Source organism: Tympanuchus pallidicinctus, unplaced genomic scaffold, assembly GCF_026119805.1.
Source record: "Tympanuchus pallidicinctus isolate F22 unplaced genomic scaffold, pur_lepc_1.0 scaffold3, whole genome shotgun sequence".
Lineage (NCBI taxonomy): Eukaryota > Metazoa > Chordata > Aves > Galliformes > Phasianidae > Tympanuchus > Tympanuchus pallidicinctus.
In genome coordinates, this window is record NW_026294747.1 from 29,756,249 (window position 1) to 29,783,938 (window position 27,690).

At 33.1% G+C, this 27,690-nt stretch overlaps 1 protein-coding gene across 2 annotated transcripts in view; it reads left to right on the forward strand.

The window, feature by feature from the left end:
• The window catches only part of LOC128085997 (formin), a 125,258-nt gene that overhangs the window by 66,898 nt on the left and 30,670 nt on the right, over positions 1-27,690 (forward strand). For both annotated transcript variants that reach the window (XM_052694065.1, XM_052694066.1), the window contains 5 exons: positions 499-628; positions 1,527-1,673; positions 4,337-4,396; positions 5,616-5,736; positions 18,394-18,486. In XM_052694065.1, coding sequence (XP_052550025.1) covers positions 499-628; positions 1,527-1,673; positions 4,337-4,396; positions 5,616-5,736; positions 18,394-18,486 — 551 coding nt within the window. The remainder of the gene's footprint in view (positions 1-498; positions 629-1,526; positions 1,674-4,336; positions 4,397-5,615; positions 5,737-18,393; positions 18,487-27,690) is intronic.

Consider the following 27,690-nt stretch of genomic DNA (forward strand, 5'->3'; position numbering starts at 1 on the left):
AATTGGAAGCATGGTGCAAATTAGTAAAAGAAAATTGTGATTGAGCATCAGAAGAGATTTCTTGGTAGACATTCTCTATTATGAAATAACTCTGTAAAAATATGTTGAGTTCTGTATTGCTGGGCATGTTTTTAAGTGAAGCAAAAAGCACATGAGTAAAAGCAGTAGATAGATTGTGATTCCCTAGCCTTTTTTTTTCTTTGTGTTATGATTCCTCTTGTTTGCTAGACATGACATTTGTGATAAATAGTGGGTTAGTGTCATAAGAGCCAATGTCTTGCATTTTTCTTCATATAAATAGGGCCGCTAAACACACAACATAAAAAACACTAAGCATAAAGAATATAGCAATTATAAATTCTGTCAGAATTATTTTGACAGATTGTTGAACATTGCAGGTATGTATTTTATAGTACAACAGTTTAATTCATTATGTACTTCACAGATATGAAATGCAATGATTCATTGGTATTCTTCTTTGCTGTTTTTTTTTCGCAGATTTTTATACGAATTATCTCAGATCCCCAATTTCACAGAACGAGCTCAGTGTATTATTTTCCAGTCAGTTTTCTCTGAAGGGATAACATCAGTTCACAGGAAAGTTGATATCATAACTCGTGTTTCCAAGGTAAGTCCTAATGGGAAACTAAACAAACGGTATAATGTCCTGGCCAGGATGTTACTTTATTTTTTATTATTTATTACGTGAACAGTGTCTTTTGAACAACTTTTCTGCCATAAGCTACCCATGCTCTATCCCTACTTTTATCCATAGTTTTGCACATTCTGGTAATAAAAGTAGTTACTTAGTGTTACCTTTCAAAAGGAGACATAAATAAGAAAGTGGCTTTATTTGAGATCAGGAAAGAGGCATTTCTCTCAGTTTACTTAAAAAGAGCTCACATGACAATTGATTTTTTTCAGTGAGAGTCAGATTCAGATCTTGGCTGATAAGATAGATGTCTTTGTATGGAAATTAAAATAATTTATTAATTCTTCACTGTGTTTCTAGATTTCATTTTTATTTTAAGGCATTGAAATTTTGTCCTTAACCCTGTTACATCTGCCCTAACTATGAACTGAAATGTGGATTTTCAGAGCATGAGAACCAATGAGAAACAGGCTGAATATGATCAAGTCTAACCCAATGGCAGCAAAAATAACATATCTTCATTTGACTGCATTGTGTAAACTCATGACAAACCATTTTGTCTGTAAGATTTTTTAAAGCGTGTTTAGTAATCTATAGTGAAACTTCCTCCATTAATCTTTTTGTCATCTGCATAGTATATAATGGTATATAATTTACCTCATGTGGATTAAGTTAAAGATAGTATCTTAGGCAGCTTTAGTCTAATAAATTCTTCTCTTAAATATTTGATTCATATACCAGTTTTAGATTCTTTTCCTTGTAGCATACATGAGAAACAAAACATTGTCTAGCAAAAGTAAAATTTAAAAAGCTTTGTCATATGAGCAATTAAGATTTCTGTGCCGACAGATTCAGACTAGTATCCATTTTCCAGGCTTTGCTGAACATGACGAGTGTAAAGGAGATTTTAGGTTTGATTCTGGCGTTTGGAAATTACATGAATGGTGGGAATAGGACTCGAGGTCAAGCTGATGGATTTGGTTTGGAAATACTCCCCAAACTAAAGGATGTCAAAAGCAGAGTAAGTACTCATTTTCTCTTAAGAACTACTTAAATTATCTCCCTGTCAGAAGTTAATCTTGTCTCACTTCTTACCGTTTTCAGCTTGAAAGAATGAAGCATTTTTGTACCATATTCTAGTTTCTTTCTCTCAAGATTTTAACTTTTTCTTCTGCACATATGCATATAATCTCCTATTTCTCCTGTTCAATACCACTAAGAATATGAAAACTTTGTGTCTATTTTATTAGTGGAAACTTAAGTACAGTACGGAGAGAAATGTGAGAGAGCACAGGCCACTAAAGTTGTCTCTGACAACTGTCCCTTTTTTGTCTTGCTCTTATGGTAGGTGCATATGAGTAAAACCTTTTCAAGATCAGGTTTAAAAAACGAATATCAGGAAGAGTTTTCTGTGTAGAGTATACACAAAACAAGTACATATAAAGGATATAAATATATAAATTAGAGGATTTTAATTCACTTCAAAAAGGTGTCTCAGATCCAACAAATTATTTTCAGACTTTTTTTTTTTTTTTTTTTTTTTTTTTGTATTGGCTGTAAAATGGATGTAGATCGTGAATTCTGAATGGCGTGCAGAAGATAACACTTAGACATGGCAATAAATTACTTTGTCAAAAATTGAGAACCACTAGCCCATTTTTGGTCATTTATGTTAGAATCAAAACAAGGCTTCATGGAAGTGTCCCCAACTTTTGAGATGATGTTAACTTTCACTGGGGAAGATGACAAGGTACTAGGTAATCTAGACAATGGAAACACCACTCAAAGATCCATGCCTGCCAAAGCATACCTGGATGCTATGTGGATAAGGAAACTACCAAAGAGTAGGAGTTATTTTCTGCTATTGTTGGTAAGGATTTGGAGGCTGAGAAAAAACTAGTCTGCAACTCTTTCGCTTTTTTTACTTGAAGTGCTGTTCTGAATTATAAGAAAGTTACAGTTTAAGCTTTTGTTCCCAGTTATACTGGATGTACATAGAAGTGCTCTCATTTTGGGAGACAAGCGTTATCAAATAAATAGTATGTCTAGGGAGCTTTTTGTATTTCTTCTGTGAGTACCTTCACTAGCAGAGTATGAAAACGAAGTTTAATAAATTGTTCAGTGAACCAGAAATTTATGGAAGTTTTTTTCAATGTATTTATGTCTTCCATCTCCTAACTCTTACTTTCCTCGTCACCTCAGTTATTCAGTTGTCCCCTATAACAACTTTTCTTCTGTCCTACTCCATGGAGGCGATACGTGGGCTGTCTTTAGCTGCTGTTTAGCTAAAGAAGCTTAAGGCCAGCTTCTCGGTGTTCATGTGTTCATTGGTCAGCCAGCTGCCACAATGAAAAAAATTAAAACTGAGCTTTGCCTGACTTTTGTAAGATGAAGTACTAGTTTTAGTCCCCCTTTTCTGTCTACCATGAACTTGTAAGAATTTTGTCTTCTCTGGGACTTTCCAGTTTGGCCGGGTTTAGTTAGCATGCTCCAAAATTATGAGTTATGAAAAGGAGTGACAGATGTACAGTGTAACTGCATGAGACTTGTTCCTTAGCAAAACAAGATAAAAAATTACAGTACTTATAGTATTTTTTGGTAGCCAAAGTAAATACATTATTAGTTTATATTACTGTGAAGAATGGGACTAGTCTGCAAAATGCATAAAAATTCACAGAGACCAGCTGCTATAGGCAGACAACTGGGGACTGTACTTGCAAGAAAGAATGGAGGGTCTTACACATTTAACAGTGTTGCGTCCTTTTTTGGGAATTGCCAGCAAAAAATGTGATTACTAGGAAGCTAAATTCAAGGAGCTAAGGTAAGCTGTCAAAGTTTAGTATCTTTAATTTAACGTAAAGTTTTTTTGTTGTCACATGAGCCAAGGAAAGTACTTGATACAGAGGTTAAAAAAATCATAGCTCACTTCAGAATCTCTGTATTTTGTCTTCTAGAAGCACTGTTTAATCTAAAGTGATAGGTTTCATAGTTTAACATAGAAACTAGAACAACAAGCATATTTTTCTTTAGAAGGGCAATCAAATATTCATAAGCCACCTCAGTTCGTTCTTGTCACTGAAACTGCCAGCAATGTATTCTGCAACTGCTAGATAAGCAGAGTAGTTTTTACTTATGACAGCAGTGACTTAGTTATGCTTGTGTATGATATTATTAAGATGTGGTGTGTTGCAGGCTGTAATGAAGGTGAGACAGCCTCATATATGAGGCTAGACATTGTTCACAAATGTTTGTACCAATAGCTGTCAATACGGAAAATCTGTCAATATGGAAAATAAAAACATACAAAAAGAGAAATTGAAGACATCCCAGTTATAATTCCCTTTATTATAATTATTTTATACTGTTGAATGATATACTGTAAGGTATAAGATCCAGTTTTACGTTTTTTCTTTAGTTGATCTACCTTATGCTACCAACAACATATAGCAAAACAAAATGTATGGGTTGTTGCATGCAGGACCAAGGAAATGGAGATTCCAAAAAGAGAGCATTAAAATTCATGTCCATAACCCAAGAGGGCAGGAAATATACTTGTCAGGTACATGCTGTCTGGTTTTATGTTTGGAGTAAAATATGGCTCCATCCATTCCTTCATTAATCATACAACATTTAACATTTGTATGAATCCATAACCCCTTTTTAATATTCTGTTTTTTCCCCTAGGATAATCGTATTAATCTTGTGGATTATGTTGTCATATATTACCTACGCCATTGTGATAAGGTAAAAGACTCGTTTGCTGTATATGCCTCTCTAAAAGTGGTTTTTTTAATTTTTTTTTTTTGCCTAATGCAAAAAATAAAATCTATTTTCTTTAGCTTTTTGCAATAGCTTTAGACCTCGATAGGTCTGAAATTTACTGTGGTAAAACTGTGGAAAATCCTACATTAACTGTGGAACTATACTTTGCAAGCAATTGTCTCTGACTATTGCAGGCTGTACAGGTTTTCACTTCAATCCCTTCTTGTTATGTTCTGGTTACTGTAACATTGCAAATTTTGTTTTGATGCAAAAAGAGTGGGAGACAAGCAGTATTTCTCTCTTATAACAGAATATGATGGCAATTTAACCAAGGTGTCCTGGTTGAAAGAGATGAAGTTAGAGATCAGAATGTAGGAATGTAAATGTTACCCTTGTACTTTCATTTTTCCCTAGGTGTTCTTATCTTCCTAACAATATAAGTGTTTTTTCACTTTTCACAAAACACTTTTTCTCTTACCTATGATTTTTCCTTTATTTCAGACTGAAATCTGTGTACTGTGTACTTTAAACCCACTAGTCTAAGATTTTAATGGTCTTTTAATACCACCTCTACACTTGAATTAATGGATTTCCCCCGGAGATACACTTTAAATCTTGTAATGTTGCTTGTTATTGTTTTTCCACTTCTGAAATACTTTAATTTTTCTAAAATAATATATATGCTTATGAATTCCATAAAGGCATTAAACTATGTGATTTATTAAGCTGAATAGACTATATATTTTTTATCTGTCTAAGTGCTCCAGGCAATATGTAAATATTGTTTTCAATTTATCCATATAAAGTGTGTATATATCTAATGAACTGGGTAAGAGTGAAACCACAAACTTCTGGCATAAGATCACTTGTTCCATTAAAAAAGGCATTCATGTTATCTAGTTTTAAGAAACTTATAATCCCATAACTAAACTTTTAATGATATAAAATGAACTGAAATCTCAGGAGCTCAGTGTTGCTTCATAGTTTAAACTGAACAGTTTGCATAACATCTAACGGGAAGTTTCAACATTCAGAATGGTCAGGATTTTACCTGAAATTATATTTATGCTGTTTTGGGAAGAACTATTTTTATTATTATTTTTAATTTTTTGCTGTTCTATAGATGATGTTTCAGAAAAGTAATTTATTTCACTGCAAATGCATTTAATTTTCATAGAGGCCTATTTGTTTGTTTGTTTAGGAAGCAGGAACAGACAAGAGTATTTTTCCTTTACCAGAACCACAGGATTTTTTCCAGGCCTCCCAAGTTAAGTTTGAAGACCTAATAAAAGACTTAAGGAAGCTGAAGAAAGACCTAGAAGGTAACTGGCAACTTTCACATTTGTTCTGCAAACAACTAAGAGCCATTTAAAATGTGATCTTTATGAGGTTAGCTTATTGCTAATTAGGTTTATAGTGTTGATTGTAGTGTTTTTACACTGTGGTAGAAAGTAACCACATAAAATAGAAAAAAATATTTTGAACTCATGACTTAATAAAAATGAAAGTACAAATACCGTAAAGTAATTTTCTGTAATTCCCTTTTGCAATTGAAATATCCTTAAAGAAATCTTTCTGAAATGTTATGTATTATTTTTCCTCTGGCTTCTCCATAGCTGTGTGTTTAACTGTAGATATCTGCTAGGTTCGTAACAAATACTTTCTTCACTACTTGTATAACAACAATTTAACAGCTTCAAGAAAGAGTTGAATTAGTGTAGAAATAAAACACATCTTGCCAAGGCATAGCAAAGGGAAATTGAAAGCTCTGGTTCAAAACATTTTCACCCTGGGACATAAAATAAACATTTTAAAATATTTATTATAAACAGGGGGTTCAAAAACCCAGCTCATCTATCAATCAAGGTATTGAGTGGATATAAAGTAGGAATGGTTGCTCTGTAAGTATTCCAAGCAGTTTCATTTTTATTTTGTGATTCATATGACTCTTAAAAATAAATCCAGTAAAAGGTGACTGGATATTTTAAGCCTATCATTTTTGTTAAGGAAATTTCCTAGTTTTACTGAAGCAGTTATGTGTAGAAAATAGAGATTAGAGACAGAATCTGTATAAAAGCTTATATTAAAAAAAAGAAAAAAGCTTCTCCATTTACAATTAGATAACGTCTGCATCAAAATGCAAGTGTACTTTTAGAGTTAGAGTTGATTTTTTAATGTAAGGCAATGAAAACCATTACAAAATATATTATCCTTACAGTTAGGAATGGCTGGGTTAGGTCACTGCCATCTTGGGATAGTTTCAAATGTTGACAGTGGTAGGAAAGTGTCAGTTGTTTTTTTTTTCGACCCAGGCATAAGTGAGTGCTCTATCTCCTCTCATCGCTTGGCCCTGTAAAACCCTTGGCCTGCCCTCTGTTGGGCTAGTTTGTGCAGAAACGTGATCTGTGTTTGATCTTGTACTTTATCAGCATATAGTCCTGCAGTAATGCATCTTAGTCTTGCGGGATCTGCACAGAGGCTGTGACATTCACATCGTATTTGCTCTACGCTGCAAAGACAGAGACAGGAAAGAGCAAAAGCTAATGTACTTCAACTCACTTACAAAATAAGAATTGTTGCTTTCTTGTTATCACTGACTTGTTTTAACATGTTTTCTTAGATATCCAAAGACAATGCAGAAAATGTGTTGCACTGAGGTTATTTTCAAAATTCTTCTTTGAAAAGATACAGTTGAAACCCTGTCAAAGCAATTAACATATAAAGCTAACGACAGCAAGAATTTGAAACAGAAAAGGTTGTGGAAATGTTCTCAGATGTTGGTATTTTATCAATCAGAAATATGCAGCAGAATTCTAACAAGTATTCCTGTGAATAATTTCTCTTACATTTAAACAAAGAAGCAATCACTCATATAAGAATGTTGTATCTCTTTCAAACATTCCCTCTCTTTTTTTTTCTCTTCAGATAATGCTACAGTTTATTTTTAAATCAAAATTTTAATTGAAGAGGTTATAATTTTAACACGTTCAACAAAGATTTGATGAGTCTCTGTAGTTTATTGTAGCCATTAAAAAGTTGTGGTTGCTGGCAGAATACCAGTGAAAGTCTAAAGCTGAAACAGATGTGAGTAGCAGAAACCAAGTCCAGAGAAGCGTCGGGCCCAGCTATCCAGACAGGCGCGGCCCTTCAGATGTAAATAATTTGAACAATATTAACTGGCGCTGCCTGTGATATAGGGTACATTGGATTTATTTCACAGTATGGTTGGCTAAGGTAGTCTTAAACAGCTTGCCATGGAAGTGAGATGAGGCAAAGATAATAAATGGAAGAGGTTTTCTTGTGTGTGTTTAGGGAACAAACTAATTTTCCTGTTAGTGATTTATTTCCGAGATTTATACAAAATGATTAAAAACAACATCATTGTCACCTGCTGTGCCTGAAATAACAATTTTGGTAGAGTCTTTTTGTAGTAGTCATCACTTAGTACTTAAAATTTTTAAGTACTTTTCAACTTTTAATCATCTATATTGACACAGGAAAGACTGGAGATTCGTGAGAGAAACGCATGTCTTCATAGTCTAAACCTTAGGTGTGCAATACCTAGACAGTCTGGAACTGAGAGTTCAGATGACCTAGATGAGCAGAAACCCTTTCATCCATTTCAGATAAACAGATTGAGTTACGTACAATTTAATATTGAAGTCCTTCAGATTACACTTTAAGGAAACAGTGCAAATGAAATTTTGCCTTGGAAATTTCAACTTTTTTTTTTTTTTTTCTGAGAACCTTAATCCAGCAAGTTTCTAACACACATTCCAGAACAAACTTTGTAGTTCTAAGTATTTTCAGGTTAAAAAGGATAATAAACAACAAAGTTTAATGTATCTTTTTAAGGGGAAAGAAGTTCAAAAGGATGTGATGGGAAATTGTGAGATAGCAATTATAGGCTGAAACCTGGTTTTACTCTAAAGTCCTAGGAAAAAATGTTTGCTCTAGGGTCAGGATTTCACTACAGGTCTATCAATGGATTTCCAGAATCCTCGAGTACTGTGTAGTAGTATAAGCGAATACATTTATTCAATTGATAGATATTAGCTTTCCAGTTAATTTTCATGTTTCTGAAAACAAAGGTTTTTTTCTGTATCAATGTTTTTGACCATGATATATCTTACTCCTTGCTTAAAGAGTTTGTTTGATGTCCCATCAAGTGGTGTTCAAGGCCAGATTGGATGAGCCCCTGAGCAGCCTGCTCTTGTATTAAATGTGGGGGTTTGTGGTTCTGCATGTGGCAGGGGGGTTGGAGATTTGTGGTCTTGAAGGTCTCTTCCAACCCTGGTCATTCTGTGATTCTGTGTAAGGAAAATATTACCATTTTTTCATTTCTGTATGATCAGGTATTTCCTTTCTAGTTTGAACAGTATCACTTGATTAGTATTCTTCTGAAAGAAGCATGGAATATTTGAAATGTGTAGTCATTCTTATGAAGATTTTTAGAAAGCAGATCTCTTCACCAAAGTCTTGCATATGTTTTACCGTGAATGTGGAACAGATTCTAGCTGCCGTTTTCACACTACCAATTTTTTAAATGCTGTATATGTTTTAACTTTTTTTAACTTAAGAGTGTGCATTAAAAAAAAAAAGAATTTAGAAACAAGACTTACTGGATCAGCTATCTTTAATTATCAGTTGAATTTCAGTTCTCCAGGAGACATCATTTGGAGCTGCAGCTGCAGTCCTCAGATCATTTTGGCAGATCTGTATCTTAACAACGTATGTTATCCCCAACTTTCCCACTTTTAAGTAGTGCACAAACTCATATTTTAAAATTGTTTCATCCTTTTAGAAAATCAATACAAAATCCTTTTCGAAAAATCAAAGGGTAAACTAGCAAACCATGCATAGAAAAAAAAAAGGAGAAACATTTTCACATTGTTTTTCTTACAGAAGCATTACAAATATCTTAAATTTGTAGGCAAATAGTAGTTGGAAAGTACCTCTGGAGATCAACTAGTCCAAAATCTTTGAGCAGGACTAACTTCATATTCAGTTCCATTTGTGTTGGACTTCACTGAGCTCAGTTTTGTGTCAAAGGATAGAGATTCCAACACATCTCTGGATACTTGTTCCAGTGTTGAACAACTCTGTGGACTTCTTGCAAAGAAATAAATGCATTTTGCTGGATGTACTTGGCATAGGGTTGCTGTACTGGTACCAGCATCATGGCTAATTAACCTTGTCTCTCAGCAAGTCTGACTAGACTAGTGATTACTATGCTGTTGTATCTACATTATTGTCATTCAGTGCCTCCCTCAGGGAGCTCTGTATGACATTGGAACAGAATTTAGAAATAAGAAATTGAAAAGGGTCACTTGTTCTCAATTCTTGCTGCCACTGTCACTGTAAATAGAGCAAAGAATGAAGCTGCAAAAAGGAAAAATAATCAATTCATGCTCATTTAAGACTGAAGTGTTCAGTTTTAATCATTTTCTGATTAAAAAATTTGAAAAATATTTATTTTTATCAAGAATTATGAGGAAATATATTTCTCAATAGGAACATACAAATAATAATAATAAAATAATAACATAAAACCACAGAAAAGCTTTATGAGTGTCTTAGCACATTAAAATTCTTAAATGTGTATATTCCCTTGGAGTCTTCAAAATGATTTAGAAAAAACAAAAGTTTGCAACAGTACGTTAATGAAGTGTAAGCCTATTTTGTTCTTGAAAGTAATTGACATTTTCAGTTGATGAATTGAGAATTTTTCAACTTTTATTAAACTTCTGTATAAGCAGAAATGGAAAAATTAATTGAATATATTAACATTTGTTCACACAGAATCATACATTTAATTCATATGAAGTATTGTATGCATGAGAACAATCTATTTTATAGAATAGTTTTAGTATAATTATAATACAATAACTATCAATAGAATTATGATTACAAAGATGAAAGATACTGTCTATGGTTCTATTTGTTTTAAAGACAGTCAGGTTAATGAATTGCAAAGAGAAAATTCTATACACTATATCAGCTTGGTTAACTTTCTGAATAATTTCTTGGCTCAAGAGATATTTTTTGCCAAAAGCTGATTGTTAATTCGTTACAGAAGGACTTCATTCAAAAAATTATTAAAAGCCCTTTTCAAAAATACATTTAACAGATTGATGCCTTAGACTAATTTAAATGAAGTGTTTTAAGTCACTTTAATAGTGGGGTTTAGACATCTGAGTTGCATACATTTTTGGAAAAATTGGCCCAGGATGAGCAGGAAAACTGAATTGTTTTCCAGAAACCAGTAGCTCTTGATATATATATATATATATATATATATATATATATATATATATATATATAAAATATTATACTTCCTGATTTTAAAGTTAACCTTAACATTTGGAAAGCGTAGGCAAATAAAATAAATTTGCACTAGGTGGTGGAGCGACGCAATTAGGCACATTTGTTATTTCTTTAGATGTGTGCGCAAATTGAGCATGTTATGTGGCTGATGAGTAGCGCATTTTACACTCTTCAAGATTTTCATGACATTTAGAGGCAGTACAGGATGGTGTAGGGGAAAGAGAAAAGAAAGTTTCATGCAGAGGCAATTATTTTGTTTTTAATTATTAATTGATAAAATAAGTATTTTTCTTTAAGTTTTCTGATCTCTTCTTGAAAATTCTCTTGCCTCAGCAGGCTGAGATACATTTCAGTTTGTTTTCATTTGGCAAAGATACAACACAGGCATTAAAAAGCACATTTGGTATATGTGCACTGGATTCTACTGTACAGTAAAACTAACATTTTGACAGAGTTCCACTGGTAATAATCATATGTGAATACATCAACTGGAGTTTTTCCGCTGTGGATCATTTCTAAAAATTTCATTACAGTTTTTAGTTCGTGATAACACAGAATAGTATGGGAGGTTTAATAAGATTTGGAAATGCAGCAGAGGAGCAAGGAGATGATGTTTCAGGTGATTTCACTGCATGGAAGCAGTTTCTGTGTGCGTGCACAAGAGGCAAGAAGAGTTTTTTATTACTTAAACAATGTTAATTTTTTCCTTTATTTTTTGCCCTAGCTAATACTTGGAAATTTCTTGTTAAAAATCATTCAACAAATGCTAAGATTCTAAAAAAAAAATTGGAAATATGGAAAATAAGTTCTTCTGTGCACTTTTCCAGATACCTTTTTTGTGTATGTGTGTGGTAAGCATTGGTTGTGTAGAACTGCTGTCTACATCTGGAAGCAGGTACTATACGTCTGGGAGTAGGAATGCTGTCCCTAAAAATGATGCAGTCTGGAGAGCTGGGATGAACATATTAATGGATCTTTTCAGCTTTTCCTCTCTAGGAGAGCATGCAGAAAAAAGAGAAGGCAGAGCCATGCTACATTTGAGCCAGCGGGTTATGCATTTAACTCAGGCAGTGAGATGCAAATTACTAACAGTGACAATAATTAGCACTTACAGAAGTGTGTGAATTTATATGATTTTAAAACCAAGCAGTGTGCTGAACCAAAGAATTAGGTGGAAATTTATGATCTATCTTGCACAGAAAATCAGCAATACAGAGAGAACACTTTTGCTTCTGTAATTTCAACTTATGAACATACTGTTTCAGTTCTTACCTGGCAGTTCCCTTCTATCTGTCCAACACTCCCAGTAATACTGTGTTTGTATGTTTGAAATATCTTTTTTTTTTTTTTTTTTTCTCACACCAGAATAAGCTTAGCTCATCTGATTAAAAATATCATTACTTCTTAAAAAATGTGTCTTGCTTTAAGTTAGCCAGACAAGACACTTCAATTTCAAATACACATTTTCTGCACTGTTCAGACAGAAGTGAGATGTCCCGATTTCTCAACGAGTTCTGCTAGTAAGCATCTTTCCACTCCTGACAAATCTTAATGATGTGCGGAGATGTATACATTTGGATCTCAATACTAAACTAAAAATTTTGCTAATAGTGTGCCCGGCAATCACTTAAGGTACGTTACAAAGACTGGAAAATTATGGGAGGTTGGTCATTATAGTCATATATATATATGAATTCAAATTCCATCAGCTGCAGTATGCTTTTTTGCTGAAGGGTGCACTAAATGTAAACTATCATTGCAGAGAGAATACATTAAGCAGAGTATTAAATGTGTTGCTATGGTGTGAAAAATATTTAGTTTTACTAGCAATCTTTGTTCATTTTGTTAAATGCATTTTCAGGAAACAATCTTAACAGAAAGGATTTAAAATGATTTATATAAAAAGTTACTATGCTTTGTCAAAACATGGAGCCAAAAAAAAAAGTTCCTTCAGGTTTGTTACGATTTATATAGAACTGATGAATTTTTCTGCTTACTTTTCATATAATGTGAAAGTCTGAAAATGTTTTAAACAAAAAGGTCAAAAATCTTAATTACGAGAACCAATGCTAGAATACCTGACAAAACTTGTGAGAGAACTTTCAAGATTTCTGAATCTAGGGCTCCATTAAATCTCCATTAGAACAGGAGAACATTACAGAGTGTTCTGCATGTCACTATTTCAGTTATTTCATTTTCCCCTCCTTAGGATTTATCGCTTAAAACCGCTTCTGTTTCATTTAGATGAGAGTTTCTTGAGTACCTCCACAGATATTTGTGCATCACAAGAGGGAAGTGTATTTCAAGCAGACAAGAATCAGGCTGTTTCAAGTTTTACTCACTGGCTTTTATCTTGTGAAATGACTTTTTAAGAAAACTGAATTATTATTAATGAGTGGAAAAGACGATTGTTCATAGAAACGTATTTCTGGTAAATTAACTGAGTATAACTTTGCACAGAACTGTTTTTACATTAAATTGTCGACCTTTATTTCAGACAATAAGAACCAAGCTTGAGAGTACAGAGTATTGCCACAACTTCTTCTTCTTAGTAGTTTCCAAGTAAGACAAGTCTAACAAAAATAAATTGTGAGGAAGTTGAATCAATATACTCATTGTACTGAACTTTGCTAGATTCTTATTTGGGTGTGTAGACCCAAATACTGTGACAGGTTTCTGGATTGTAAAATGCCAAGTGTCCTCTCATACAGAAATTTGATTTTCTTTAGTGCAGTGTTGAAATCATTTGAGGTACAGTTTCAAATCTCCTTTGAAGCACAAAAGATAAGAGCTCTAAAAAGAATTAGCAAATAGCAAAGATAAGACTGTGTTACGAAAAGAAAATAGGAGAGTGAGGCTGGCAGAATAAGCTGCAGGCTCAGAATGGACAGAGGAGTGGGCGTTGTTAGTGGCTTTCACAACAGCATAAGTCATGGGGGACAGTGGTCAGTGTGACAGGTTTATAGGAACGCATGGTGTTGATACGTGGTTTCTCTGTCACGATGATTCCTGTAAATGCTACTGATGGGTTCTGGTGAGTAAATAGTTAGTAATTTACTGTTATCAACATTAAACTATTTCTGGTTTTGTGTTTACTTAAAAAATGATACTTAAAAAATTCTAAATCCATCCTGATTGACACTGAAATGCTCTTTACATGAAAGTTTGTTTATGGGCAGTGATTCTTTTGACAGATTTACAAGTGCCTGTGGAGTTTTAAAAGACTATTGCCCAATAGGCATTAAGTGAGGGACATTCTATTGTGTAAATATTTTCACTTATATTGGGGATTTTTAAAGAACTTTTAGAGCCAAATACTGCATTAAATCTGAAGACAGTGGCAAACTGATAATCAGCAGTTTCCAGCTTTGTTCTAATGTTTTCCTAATGGTTTCCATTTCTATGGCCAAGATTTGCAGTGGGTGAAGCATGATGTACATCCAGCAACTCGTTCTTTTTTTTTTTTTTTCAATAGCTCATTTAGAAATAAACAATTTTCAAAAAGTAGTATATTGCATTTTATTTGGCTAACATATAATACATGTCAAGAAAAGGAATCAAAAGTTGGTTACAGTAATAGTGAATTTGCATATGTTTGGACCCATTAATGCTGAAAAAGGATGTTCGTTGTTTCCTCTAAAGATTACTTTGGAATGAGTTGATGAGAGAGGAAGTGCATGTGAGGTATCAGGTTCTTCAGAATTCTATCAGATTCCTCGGAAATTCAGAAATTTTTTTCTTTCTTAGAAGGAAACTTCCTAGAGTGTACATATATTTCAAAGAAAGAATATTTAATAGAATCCTTACCTCAGAATCATTCTAATGAAAAAAAAACAAAAAAACTTGCTGTTTTTTTTTTTTTTTTAAAGGAAAATGTTTCCATTGCAGACCATATGAGAACAATACCTGAAGAAATCGTGTGAATGTCACACATTATAGCATTTTTAGCAAAGAAAATCAGAACAATTAGTGGAACTTTTCAATTTTCATTTCATAATGTTTAGCCAGAGTTAGTAGGTTTTATAAATATGTATATAAATAAATTTTAAATAAATTTTTGAATAAATATTAAGAAAGTATTATCAAAATTAGTTTTATTAAGTTTGGTGAAAATTAACTTCCAAAAACCTCTATATTATGTTGTAGTACTGAGATAGGTCACAGAGTAGTGTGATAGCCTTTCACAAAAATTGCAAATTGAGGTTGACAAAGACCACCTGACTTTTACGTGTAGGATTCAGCTGCTGTTTTAATGAAAGCACTTGATTTAGCCCACAATTAAAATAATCTTCCTTTTCTGAATGTCTTTACTTGTATCTAGTTTGTGATTTCTTTGAACACACTTTCAGCACTGTTTTCCATAGGCAAGCTTGATGAAGTTCCTAGGTTCATAAGCCTGAAAGATGCATCTGTTTTGTGGTCGTAGCCATTGCTTTATTATATTGGAGAAGGAATCATTATTCTCCATCGTGTTCTTCATTACTGAGGGGGAGACTGAAAGAATAACGAACACATTTCAACAGGGCTATAGCATTTTTGAGACAGCAGCTCAAGCTGAAGTTCATAATGTCTTCAGCCACTGAGTCCATATCTATGTTAGCAACTAAATAAATTGAAGATTTATTCAAATATTTCAATGCAGTTGAGTTTAAACAGAATTAGATAACTTTCTGCTGCCTGAAAGAATACATTTCTTTTCTCCGTAGACCAGAAGTATAGGTCATTCACCGGAGTCTAATCTAAACTCAGAGTCAATTAAAGGTGAATTAATCAGTACAGGACAAAGTCGTTACTCTTACGATTAGCAGTTTTTCACCCAATAACTGTTATCCTTGATTTCCGTTGCTCAAATCTAAAACTTTCTTATGGCCCTTCAGTTCATTTTGACAGTTATCTCAAGAACTTCATGGATTAGACTTTTGCTACAGATAGTTTAATCTAGGTAAATATTTTCATCAAAGTTGCCTAATGGTATCATTTTAAAGCTTTTCAATAGTTTAATTTCTTTGTCTTCTAGCATTTACTTGACTACTTTTGTCTCTTCCAATTTTATTGCTTCAAGATTACATAAGCAGTGCAGACCGGCATTTCATCTAATCTCATGTGATTTCAAACTTAGAGTTTTAAATCAGCACCTGTGGTTGACTTATTCTACATTATGTGTCTCATTTGCTCTTCTCTGATGTGCCTGTCCTTTTACTCATCCTGTCCTCTCACTCTAAATATTGTTCTTGTTATGGATTTTAAGATTCTACTAAAGAAATCACCACCCTAATCTACTTTCCCATATTTTTCTGTAGTTTTTGTCATCTAATTATGGTAAATGTTAGTCTTTCTTATTCAAAAATATTTTTATTGAAGGGATTTTTCATATTCTTTCTTTCTAACTTAAAAGCAATTTGTCCTAGGCTTGATCATTTAAATATGTGCATAGGACATATCTGAGTAACCTTTGTAATAATCTTGTGTTATTAATGCTTATTGGAAACATCTAGGATGCTTTCAGTACTCAAGACAATGTATTAGTAGCACTGCTTATTGGTTTAAAAAAAAAAAAAAAGCACCTTTCCAGAGTATATTGTTATACATACAGTGGTTGTTTATATACTCTAGTTATAAGTGTTTTCATATATATATTCGTATCTGTATCTATTTGTACAAATTTATTTCATTGCTATAACATAATAAATGACTTGCAATAATTTCAACCTAAGGTGATCATATTAATGATGCACATTTTATAAGCACCATATATCAAATGTCTCAACATGATGTGTACTATCTGCCTTTTGACATTTTATATTGCTTTAAAATAAATTCTAAATATTATTTTATATAAGATTTTCCTTTTTTAAAATGTATTGATAATTAGGCACAAACTTGTAGCTGCTACTTTGTATAAAATCTCAGTTGGAAAATTAACAGTAAAATCTTGGGTATTTCGCTAGATTTTTTTTTCTTCACAATGTGATGTCCATCTTCTTCCTAAGTATTACAATTTCCTTGAGCAGATGTAGAAAACTCCTTTTAATTCCACAAATTAAAATGTTACATAAATTTCATTCAGAGTATGATATGAAGTTCGAACTTTTAATTGTAAGAGGCATGTACTTTCTGGAAATAGTCTTAAAAGTCTTATAGACTTTGATTTCTGATTTGCCTAATTTCATAGAATCATCATAGAACCATTGAATGCTTAGGTTGGAAGGAACCTTAAAGTTTATCTAGTTCCAACACCTGTCCAATTTCAGTTATTAAAGACGCATAACAGAGCAGCTAATAAAAGATTTTCTTTCCCAGATCTGCTTTGAATTGATACTTTTATTATTTCTGACTGCTCTCTGGCAGACAAACAAATCTCTATTAGCTTCAATTTCAACAGTTTCAAAGTTCTCTTATGCTCCAGGTTGCAAGACTAGACATTAAAGATGTAGTTAGACTGTAGCCTAGAGCGTTTTATATCAGCTTTGAAGCTCCTCAGTAATTTCTTAGTCTATCTACATGACTTGTGAAAGGATGTTAGAGTAAAATGCGTACTTAAGTGAGATATCAGCGTTTGTTTATAATAAAAACTTCCATGGTTTATTTCTATTGTTTATTAAATTCTCAATTAATTGAAAAGCTGTTATTGCTGAGCAAGTTCTGGTGGCCCAGCATTATAGGCAATGCAAATATTTGAGGAATATAATGTATACATCTGTTTTCAATTTCCATTGATATTTTTTCATTGCACTGAAAACTTGAAATAACATAATGTTAATTTAAAATTCACAGTTGCTTTTCTCACCATTTTGTATTAATTTTTTGCTGGAATAAGTTGAATTATATAATGGTGGCAGCAATGTGGTGTGAAAATGTTTAACGCAGCCAAACTTTAACTACTAGATTTGACTCCAAAATAAATTTCTATCTAAATTTAGCTGCTAAGGAATGAAGAGTTGTGGAAAAGAAATCCGATAGTAGTTCATAAAATTGGTTGCTAAATGAAATATAATTGCATTTTTATTTTCAACAGTCTAATTTCAACTCTAATGTGGAACGCTTGAACCTTCAAAGTTTAACAGGAGTTTTAGGGAAGGGAGTTTTTTATAAATTGGCATCTCAGCTGGTCTTAAAATAACAGACTAAGTAGTAAACAAATTACAGCTATATGTAAGTTGTTCCTTACAGAGTTGTCACATCACATCATTTCTCACATTTCACATCATGGCCTGTAATTTCAATGCTTAAATAAGGTTAAATTCCTCCATTTCTGTTGGAAGAAATGCTTGAGTATAGAATGACTGGCACTGATTGATTAAAATCAATTCAGATATAAGGCAACATCCATTCACATCCGAACAAAGTTTGAAGTTTTAAATACCATGTAGAATTAATGTGTGTTGTAGGCTGTTATAGCAATAGGCCTCAGCTCAGAGCTGGAGTAGTACAGCAAACAAGACATTACTAAAGTTCCACTCTTTAAACACATGAAACATTTTCTAATTGGTATACTGGTCCAGTGTCAATGGTTTTTATCATCATGTAATGGCTGGATTCAATAGTGCATATTTATTTCCACTATCTCTAAAGTATATCTAGGTGACTAATTTAGATGAAGGCTTTCAAAGTTTTGATATCTACCACAAACAGCTCTCAACTTGTTTTTATAGCCTCCGAAAAGCAAATGAAGTTAGTTTGCAGAGAATCTTCAGAAGAGCATCTCCAGCCCTTCAAGGAAAAATTAGAAGAATTCTTCCAGAAAGGTAAAGACATTTTAAAATATGTATATATTGGTCAATATTGTAATGTTTTACAAAGTGTTCTATATGTAATATGAGCTGTGTTAAGTATCTATTGTCTCTTCAAATTCCTACTATCTGTTGTGGATTATATTCCAAATATGCCTAATATGCGTTCAGAGTAATGGATACACAGATCTTAGACACCATTTATCAAAGGTAATTATTTCCTTGATCTCACACATTTCTTATTATTTTCTGTTTTATCTTTTATCATTATATTTAGGTAATTATATTCATCGTAGACTTATCAGATAGAATTTATGTCCTCAAGTCTATAAAAGACTAGAATAGAAAATATCTTTCCACATATATACATGAGGTAATGTGATTTTATATCAATGGTATAGCCATTAATTGACTAATTAGATTTGAAGATTTTGCCTAAGGTGAAGGAAGTGATTTACAAGGTCAGAGTCCAGTGATAAAGAGGAATGAGATCTGAGGGTGCCTTTTGATGATCAGTACAAGACAATGTAAATGTATATTGCTGCTTTTGAAAAGGGCAGTCTTACTCTCTTGTTTTCCTAGAGTGCTGCACAGATCAGCACTGTAGCATCTCTGGAGCAGTTCAAGGGTATAGATAAGGAAACAAAGATTTTTCTTTTCCAATATGTAGGAGTTGTTGAGGTAACAGAGTGCTTCAGTATTTCTGGGAATTATATTAAAAATTCTTAAGAAATAAATTTTACCAGGGGGCTAATATTTTCCCCTGGAACTGTGTTCAACTTAAAAATTTGCCTTTTGAGAAATTAAGAAAACTATCTGAATCTACTAATCTAGGCAGATTACTATTAGTGATCATTCAAATTGTTATAATTATTTCTGACTTAGCATATTCCATCTTATAAAGATCCTTCCAATACCTTTTTAATAATATCATTTCATGAGCTTGTCTTATATTATTTACTAAGAGAAAACAGATGCTTTAAGAGTAACAATATTTGTTAAATTGTTTTGTTGGTTTTTTTGGATATGTTTGGATATGTATGGATATGATAGGCTCTTTAAGTTTATTAGACAGTGCAAAGATACAAATTTCTTGCCACAGAACTTGTAAAACAAGAAAATTATGATGAAATTCGTGCATTAAAGCAGGACAGTTATCTTTGCCACTTGTTTACTGGAATTTTTTACATAGAGTTTACCAGTAATATCAATATTGAGATAATATTCAAGATATATCTACATTACCTTTATGAACTCCAGTATGCTTCTTTATCTTGCTTGTCAGAGCACTGTAGCTCAAACTGGTGAGCTGTAACGCTATTTGGGTTACAAATCCAAAACACAGCACCATACGAGCTGCTATGAAGACAATTAACTTCATTCCAGCCAGTAATGAAAATAGGAAAATGTCGACAAAAAGAAAAAAAAAAAATCTCAAAAATGTCAGGAGTCCAGCCTTAAGCATGGGGAATACACTGTGTTGTCTTCTCATGCTTTCCTTTGATATCTTTGTTATACTTGTTCTCATTCTGTACTCATTTTCATTAGAATATTCATGTACAAAGTCCTGGGAACTTCAGACCCTAGAGTTGTTCACCCTTTACCTCCTTCAGTCACTTATCTCCTTGATTTGAATCTTTATAATGGGTGACTGGTACCTTGTATGGCATTAGAAGGGAAATCCTATAACATCATGCACTGAAGATACATGACAACTGTCTTGATTTATAATATTAGGATAGGTGTTGGACAAATTTCAAGAAGTTCAGTGGTTCAGTTCAGATAAGCATCTGGAAACTCAAATACATCTCTAAAATTAGGAGTTAACTGATAATACCGAGCATCCGTTAAGCATCTGCTTTCAGTTTTGTTTGTTTAAAAAAAGAGTTGTGGATGACTTAAGCAAATGTATGAAAAAATAGTCTGTTATCTTCCTGCCAGCTCACAGCAAGTATCCAAAGCTCAGAAACTTCTGGCTTGGAAATAGGGCTGGAACTTATAGATACTCGTGTGTTGTTTTTTTTTTTTTTTTTCTCAAATCCTGATTTCCCATAATTTCTTCTCAGTGATAAATTGGAAATACTGTAGGGGGGGAAAAAAAAAGATTGATTTGCTTAATTGGATCTGTTTATATTTCCTAATTACGATTCATACCAATTAAATCTAGTACTTGCTGTGTTGTAATAAAAAGCACACAGTGTTATGGAGACTGACATTCTAAAATGCAAAAGGGGATAAACTGTACTTCTGCTGATGTCAGTGCTGTTTTGTATAACTGACTTTAACATAGTCTAGTGCCTTCAGCAAAGAATTAGGTGCCAGAACCTTTAGGTTCTATTCTCAGTTCAGCTACTTGACATGTTATGCTAGAAGAGTTGGTTAATCTCTTTTTCAGAGAGTCTCACTTTCCTGGTACACTGTATAAAATAATGATTCTTGTTCTTTTTAGTAGTGAAAGATGATCTTTGTCAAGTGTTACATGATTCCCACATGAAAGGTGTAAACTGTGTTAGTTCTTCATTAGCTGTATTTTATATGCTCATGCTTTTTAAAAGGACTTAGCTTGTACTGAAAACAAAAATAATCATTAATAGATTTAATAGTATGGTGGGAAAAAAAAGAGTAGTTTTACTGTAATTCATAGACATAAGAATTACCATAAGAGACTGAACACATGCTGTATTTCCAGTAAAGTTGCTGCATGTTGCTTTCAAAAATACATTTGTTATATTTTCCACGATTCACAAAAATATCTTCAAAATCATGACATTAACAGTTGGTTTGGTATACCCCTTAATTTATGAAACTATTGCTCAGAACTGCTTAGGAAAAAAACTCTTCTTTGAATTATTGATTGTCAATCAGAATTGTTAAACGTATGTGAGAAAAGTGCAAAATGTTCTGAAAAGGAGAAAAGTAAGAGAGTTTGCTTATTGCAGCTACGAAGCTTGCTAGAAAGGGTGCTGGCCATCAGCCATTGTTGTTAGTTTTTCATGACACTTTTTATTTTCTTTCTGTCTTCTCTCAAGTATAATATGAACCAGAAAGTAGACAGCATACAAGGGCAGTCAACTAGCCCTAATAAAATTTACTTTTCACTTTCCCCTTTGACTATCTCATATTATTTGTCCATTGTCATAACTGTGGAAGTTTGTAACTCACATTCATCCAGGATCTTGCAAAATCTGGTCCCAAATTCCCCTTCAGTGGTTCCAGCCTAAAAAGCATGTAAAAACTCTAATCTGGGCTGCATTTCCTCCCTCAAATACTGGAACGTGTGAATCAAAAAGTCTTTAGGCTTTGTAGCAGTTAGCCTAGGAAGTTCATAGCTGTCTTTTTTCATTTCTACAAGAATAAAGCATCTTGCTGATGGAAAATGTGCTATTAAAGGAATTCATTCCATTTACGACAGAGTCTGGGAAACAAGTAGTCTGATGTCAGAACAGAACAGTTTTTGAAAATCATTAATAGTGAGAAGGAATGCTATTTGGAAAAGCCACATGATACACTCAAGTGCCCAAGGTAACAAGATGGAAAGGGAGGGATTTGTCAGTTACAGTAGATCTGCTGAGATCAATCTCATAACAGCAGGAATCGTCCCGCATATGGAATTCTAAACTTGCATTTGGATTAACAACACTGGTTAAGTTGTTGTTTTGCTACCATAATTGTTTGTCTTACACTATATAAGAGATGACTGTTGCTCAGTCATGGCACTGTACAGTAGAAAAATAGAGTCACAAACCAAGTGATTCAGTGTACTATTATGTCAGAAGGTAGTATATTTTTCAGACAAGGCTAGCAAGCAAATGGAAAATGTCAGTAAATCTGATTTTTACTGCTAAGTGATTTCTTAATAATTTTAGCCAGGCTACAGTAGCTACCTGGGCATGCTTCCAAACTGTTGTGCTTTCTAATGTATTTCTAGAGCAGAACAGGAGCTTTGATCCACATCTATTCATTTGCCAGTTTGAATGCACTGTAGAGTGTTGTTGAGGTAGTCCAGAGGGAAAGAAAATAAGAAATAAATTCTTTTAAGGCTAGCCCATTTCATTTGTATGTTAACTATTTTCTGTTTTGTATTATTCTTGTGGGAGTATAACTGAGAAATTAAGAAACATCATGAAAAAATTGTATTCAAGTGCACTGGCCAGAAGCTCTTCTTGATTTCCCTGACATGAGAATAGGAAAGGTAAATGGGATGCTTATCTGAACCTGTAAGAGACCAGGCTCCCTAAGCAGGCAGACAGATACCTCCTGACCTTTTCAAATATATGAAACATTTTCATGTATATTGTTTGATCCAGGTCACTGCAACTATATAAAGAATTGTCACTTCTTTTCTGGTATCTCCAAGCTTTCATGTCAGTTCTACCTTCATAACTTTAATTCCAGTAATGTAGTTTCTTCTAATTAAATTTAAATAACAAATGTTTGTTGTGATTCTATATTTTCTTACTCATTTGTAAGAAGATGAAATACTGAATGTTTGAAATCACTGGTCTTTAGATCATAGAGTTCAAAGCTAAACCTTCTCAATGTGTATTGGACTACTTTTAACTGAATCTTTTCTAAGGTTCTAAGGTAGTTTCCAGGAAGATTTTTTTTATTCTTCTTCATTCTTAATATCCTTACTCAGATAATTTTGTTATCATTTTAATCATTATCAGCTTACATTTATTTTCACTCAATTTTACTACTTTTAATTTGCTTCTTCAGAATACCTAATGTATCATCTCATAATAGCATTCAGATAAGGAAGTTGCCCCGTGCCTTTTCTTTAACTCTATTCCTGTAAAGCATTTCAGCTGGCTGTCAATTTCTTGTTATTTTCTGCTTGCTTCTGGATTTAAAAATGTTTTCTTCAATGTGGTTCTGATGCTATATATTTCCATATGAAGTACTTTATTCTCTTTATCTAGTAGTATCCATGGTATCAACCCAGGCATCCTTATTTTTTTAATTTATTGACCCTGAGTAGAATCTGTTAAAATAATTTCTTCTATTAAAGCAAAAAATAAAATTAAAAATCCACTCAAAACAGTTTTTCAGTCAAAGCTGTGTGCATAGTAGGACACTGACATATTTCAGCAGTGAATCAGAAGTCAAGAATACTCCAAGACACCATAATCAGTACAATTCTCACAGTTCGTGATATTTCATATTTCTCACTTGCTGTTAGCAGGACATACCTTTATAAATTTTAATTCGGTCAACAATTAGGAAGAAATTTACATTGCTACTTATTGCCTTTAATAATCTGACAACATTATATTGGTTTTAAAATGGAGAAATTATGTTTAAAGTCTTTATTCTTAGCAGTTCATTAGAGATTTCCTGTAATGATTTCTCAAAATATCAGAATCCTCTGAAAAAATATTTTAAATTGTTGCTTCTCTACAACAAAAGTGTAGCATTTCTCCTCAAGAAGTATAACCATAGAAGCAATGTTATTTTTAAGTCTTAGAAAAAAATATTCTGCCACATATTTGTTTTGCCCTTGTTTTGCCCTGTTATATTCCTCTACCTTAATCTACTTAATCTAATCTTAGTGTTATGGCACTTGCTTTCCATTTTCTTCATAAAGCTCTTGAGTCGTTTAGTACTAAGTCAAGCAAGATTATCAAGAATCGTTTTTAAGGTGCATTGGCTTCAGTAACAATTGCCTTTTAACATCTGATGTGTAAACTACAGCTGAAGAGCAATAGAACTTAGAAGCATCTTACTGTTTCCCTGGTCTTCTGTTACCTTCACTTCTGAGGCTACATTTGTCAAATAAAAGGCGCACCTTTGTAAAAACAAAACACAACAAAAAAAACCACCAGTTCTATAAGGCATCTGACTGTCTTGCAGGATCTGTGACTGTTCAGTCTGCATATCAAATATGGGATCTTCCTTTTGTGAATAAACTGTATGAATACAAAGACTTTTAACTTCAAAGCGGTATTTTCTATTCAACTCATCATGACTCTTTTTTCCCCTTCATTTGTTTTCACTGAGATGTTTTATTATCTCTGCCACACATATGCAGTTCTCACATTAAACAGTGTGGGAGGATATTTATGTCCAGTGTCAAACATGAAAAATATGTCATACTTCCTTGCAGTGATAATGTTTGCTTATAACTTTTTATCCTTCCCAGCAATGACATTACAGACCATGCAAAGTTTGTGTTAAGATGTGGAACATTGTTTTATATGCCAGCAGCAGAATTACTTTAATCTTTCAAACTGTTTGTGACAGTCATAACTGTTTTCATCACTCAAACATTGTTGTATTTAAATACATGAAAGAGTGATTTACATAAATTGGCATGAGTCTGCAAAGCAGATCCTTATTGCTGTGGTACTCTGAGATTTTAGAGTTGGACAATAGCCTCAGTCCATAAGATACCAAATAAGGTGTCCCAGAATGTGATTGCATCCATATGCCTCTAAAAAATGCAATATTGACAGTGAGCCGATTCAAAGAAGATTTTGCTCTGAAATGAATGATTCCCCTTACACTACTGAAAGAATTACCATCATTAAAGTCCTGAAAATTGATGTTAATTAAAAATATGGTTTCTCAGGAAACTTTCAATTGAGTACTTTTGAGACAGTTATACTTAGATTGCTATAATCAGTTCCACTGTAATCATGACCTACTACAAAATTGGAAGACTAAACAACATTGAAATATGTAACATATGATTTAGAAGTGCTTATAATTAGAAATATGATGTCATCCTCTCCTAGAAAACAAGGAAAGAATCTCTGAGAGAAAATGGTTCCTTCCAGATTATTTTCATTTTGATTGGCTTTGTTGCACTGAATCATCGTGACTGCCACAGTGACTGGCATTTCAACATAAAGGAGGATTTTTTATTAATCATAATTGAGTGGCATAATTAATGTTAGTATTAATACCCTTAATCTAATACCAAAAACTGTGATGAGTATGCTTGCTCTAAAAAGTGTATCTACGTTACTGATACCTCTAGTTTAATCATTACCATCTTGTCTGGAACTTAACATTTTAAGTTTTCATCAAAACCCTTATTTTCTTTCAATTAGCCTGGATTTCTTCCAGCACTCATATCATAGTCATATAGGTAAACCACATCTCAGGTTGTGTTGGTTTTCCATACGCTTTTCCTCTACTCCACCTGCTTTCTTCTTTACTGTCTTCTAATTAATTTCTTGTATGATTTCATATCTTCATGTGTCTGTACTACAGTGCTATTCATGTATGTAGTTCATCTGAATTTGCTTTGCTATTTACACTCTTGTCTTATCCTATTTGTGCTGGTATTGAAAGGCAGTGAACTAATAAAATTTAAATTCCTGAAAAAGCTTTTCTTGGTGGGAAATACAGATGCATATTAATTATTTTAGCTTATATATCCTGTGTAAACAGCTTGCTCATAGACAGAAAAAGTCAGATGGGGAAAAGAGCAGAGTCAAGAAATTGAAAGGATATGGGAAATTAAGGCATTAACTTAAATAAGGAAAACCCAAAAGCTTACTACCAAAATACATTAATACCTACCACCACAGTGGTCACCCTCAACTTATGTTTGCCCTATATCCTCTCTAATTTTACACCATCCTCTTCGGATTAAGCTAGGAAATACCCTTTGCTGCTACCATAATACAAATTGATTATGACAATAGCATGCTTAATCTGCTTTTATGCATTTATGTGGAATTTTTCCTTAAACTTCTGAAGTTTTAGTATGTTGTTTCTCTACATCATTTTTCATACCTGTGTAAACATACAAATATCCTGCTTTTGCATAATTGATACAAATACTAGTTGCTGAAAGTTCTGGCAGGAAGTTGCATCTCTCAAGCTTAGAATGCATTGTGGTGTAAACTGTGTTTTTCTTTGTTAAGCAATAACAGGCAAAATATGTAGGCCAGACATGAAATAGTTGTCAGAACGTGGCTTCTTTCTAGGTCAAAAAGACAAATTAATTTGACATCCAAACAATCTCAATATTTGAGGGGCAGTCTCAGGAATCTGAAGCTAGTTAAAAAAACAAAGTATGATGTTGCTACTGAACTCAAAATTCAAGAATGATGGAGTAAAAACATGTGAATGATATGGATGCTACATTGCTTCAAGATTACAACTTCTGTAGAGGACAGACTTTTAATAAATGCAAGAGAAGTCTGATTTCAAAAGGTCACTTCAGTCTCTTCAGCAACTACTGCTATGATCTCTTTATGCCTAGATGCTTGGTGCCAGGGCAAGATGTTTAGAAGAGTGTCATTACAATTTCACTGACTTTGTCCTGAAAACAGCACTCATGGGATTGCTTATTGAAAACTTCCTCTACAAAGTGTTGCTATCTCTGGAATAGAGGTGGTTTAAGGGACATACTGGGACAGGCACAGAGAGCTGGCTTCAAACAACATGGCAGTGGCCAAGCTGAAAACTAAGAGGATTAAAGAATATTAGACCAAAAAGAAAAACTGTTCTAGCAAATATATTTGTTTTGGTTGTTTGTAGTGTTGTTGGTACAGTTAATCAGTATTTGTCTGTAATGTGCCTCCTTACCTGGACTTTTGAACCAAGGGCCTAACAAAGCATTGACTTTTGAACTGAATAGGAATTAGATAAGGCATATTTATGTATAAGAATACACAAATACTACACCTGGGATTTTTTCTTAATGTCGAGTTGGGCAGTTCCTGAGACAGAGAATCCCCAACCTTAACTGGGAGAGCTGACTGTGCTTTTCTGTTAGAAATCATGACAAAGGTACTTTGGCATTCCTACATTTCAAATGACAGATATTTTTTATTTTCATTTATTTTTTTATTTTGATGTAATTTGCTATTATTTTGTTTTTGATGTGAATAAAGTAAATTAGCTTAAGATTTATTTAAATATCTCTAAATTTAAAAAAGATTTCCAGACATTTCATAATGTTTCTAAAAGCATTGTAAAATAGGTTGTTCCATTAAATATTTGATGTTATTCTTGTTATGTCTCAGTCTTAAATTAAGCTATGACAAGAATTTTTCTGTTGCCTGCTGTTCTCATTTCATCATATAAGTATCTGAGTGCTTTCTAAGTATAAATAAAATGGCCCAACTAATTAGTGTTGAGCATACTTTAATTTTCCCTTTTCCAGAATAGTAGTAGTCTTTTATTTAGAAATCTGGCAATTCTTTTTTAATATATGTAACCTATGTGTTTATTGTAAAGAAGGCATACTCATTAAAGTTT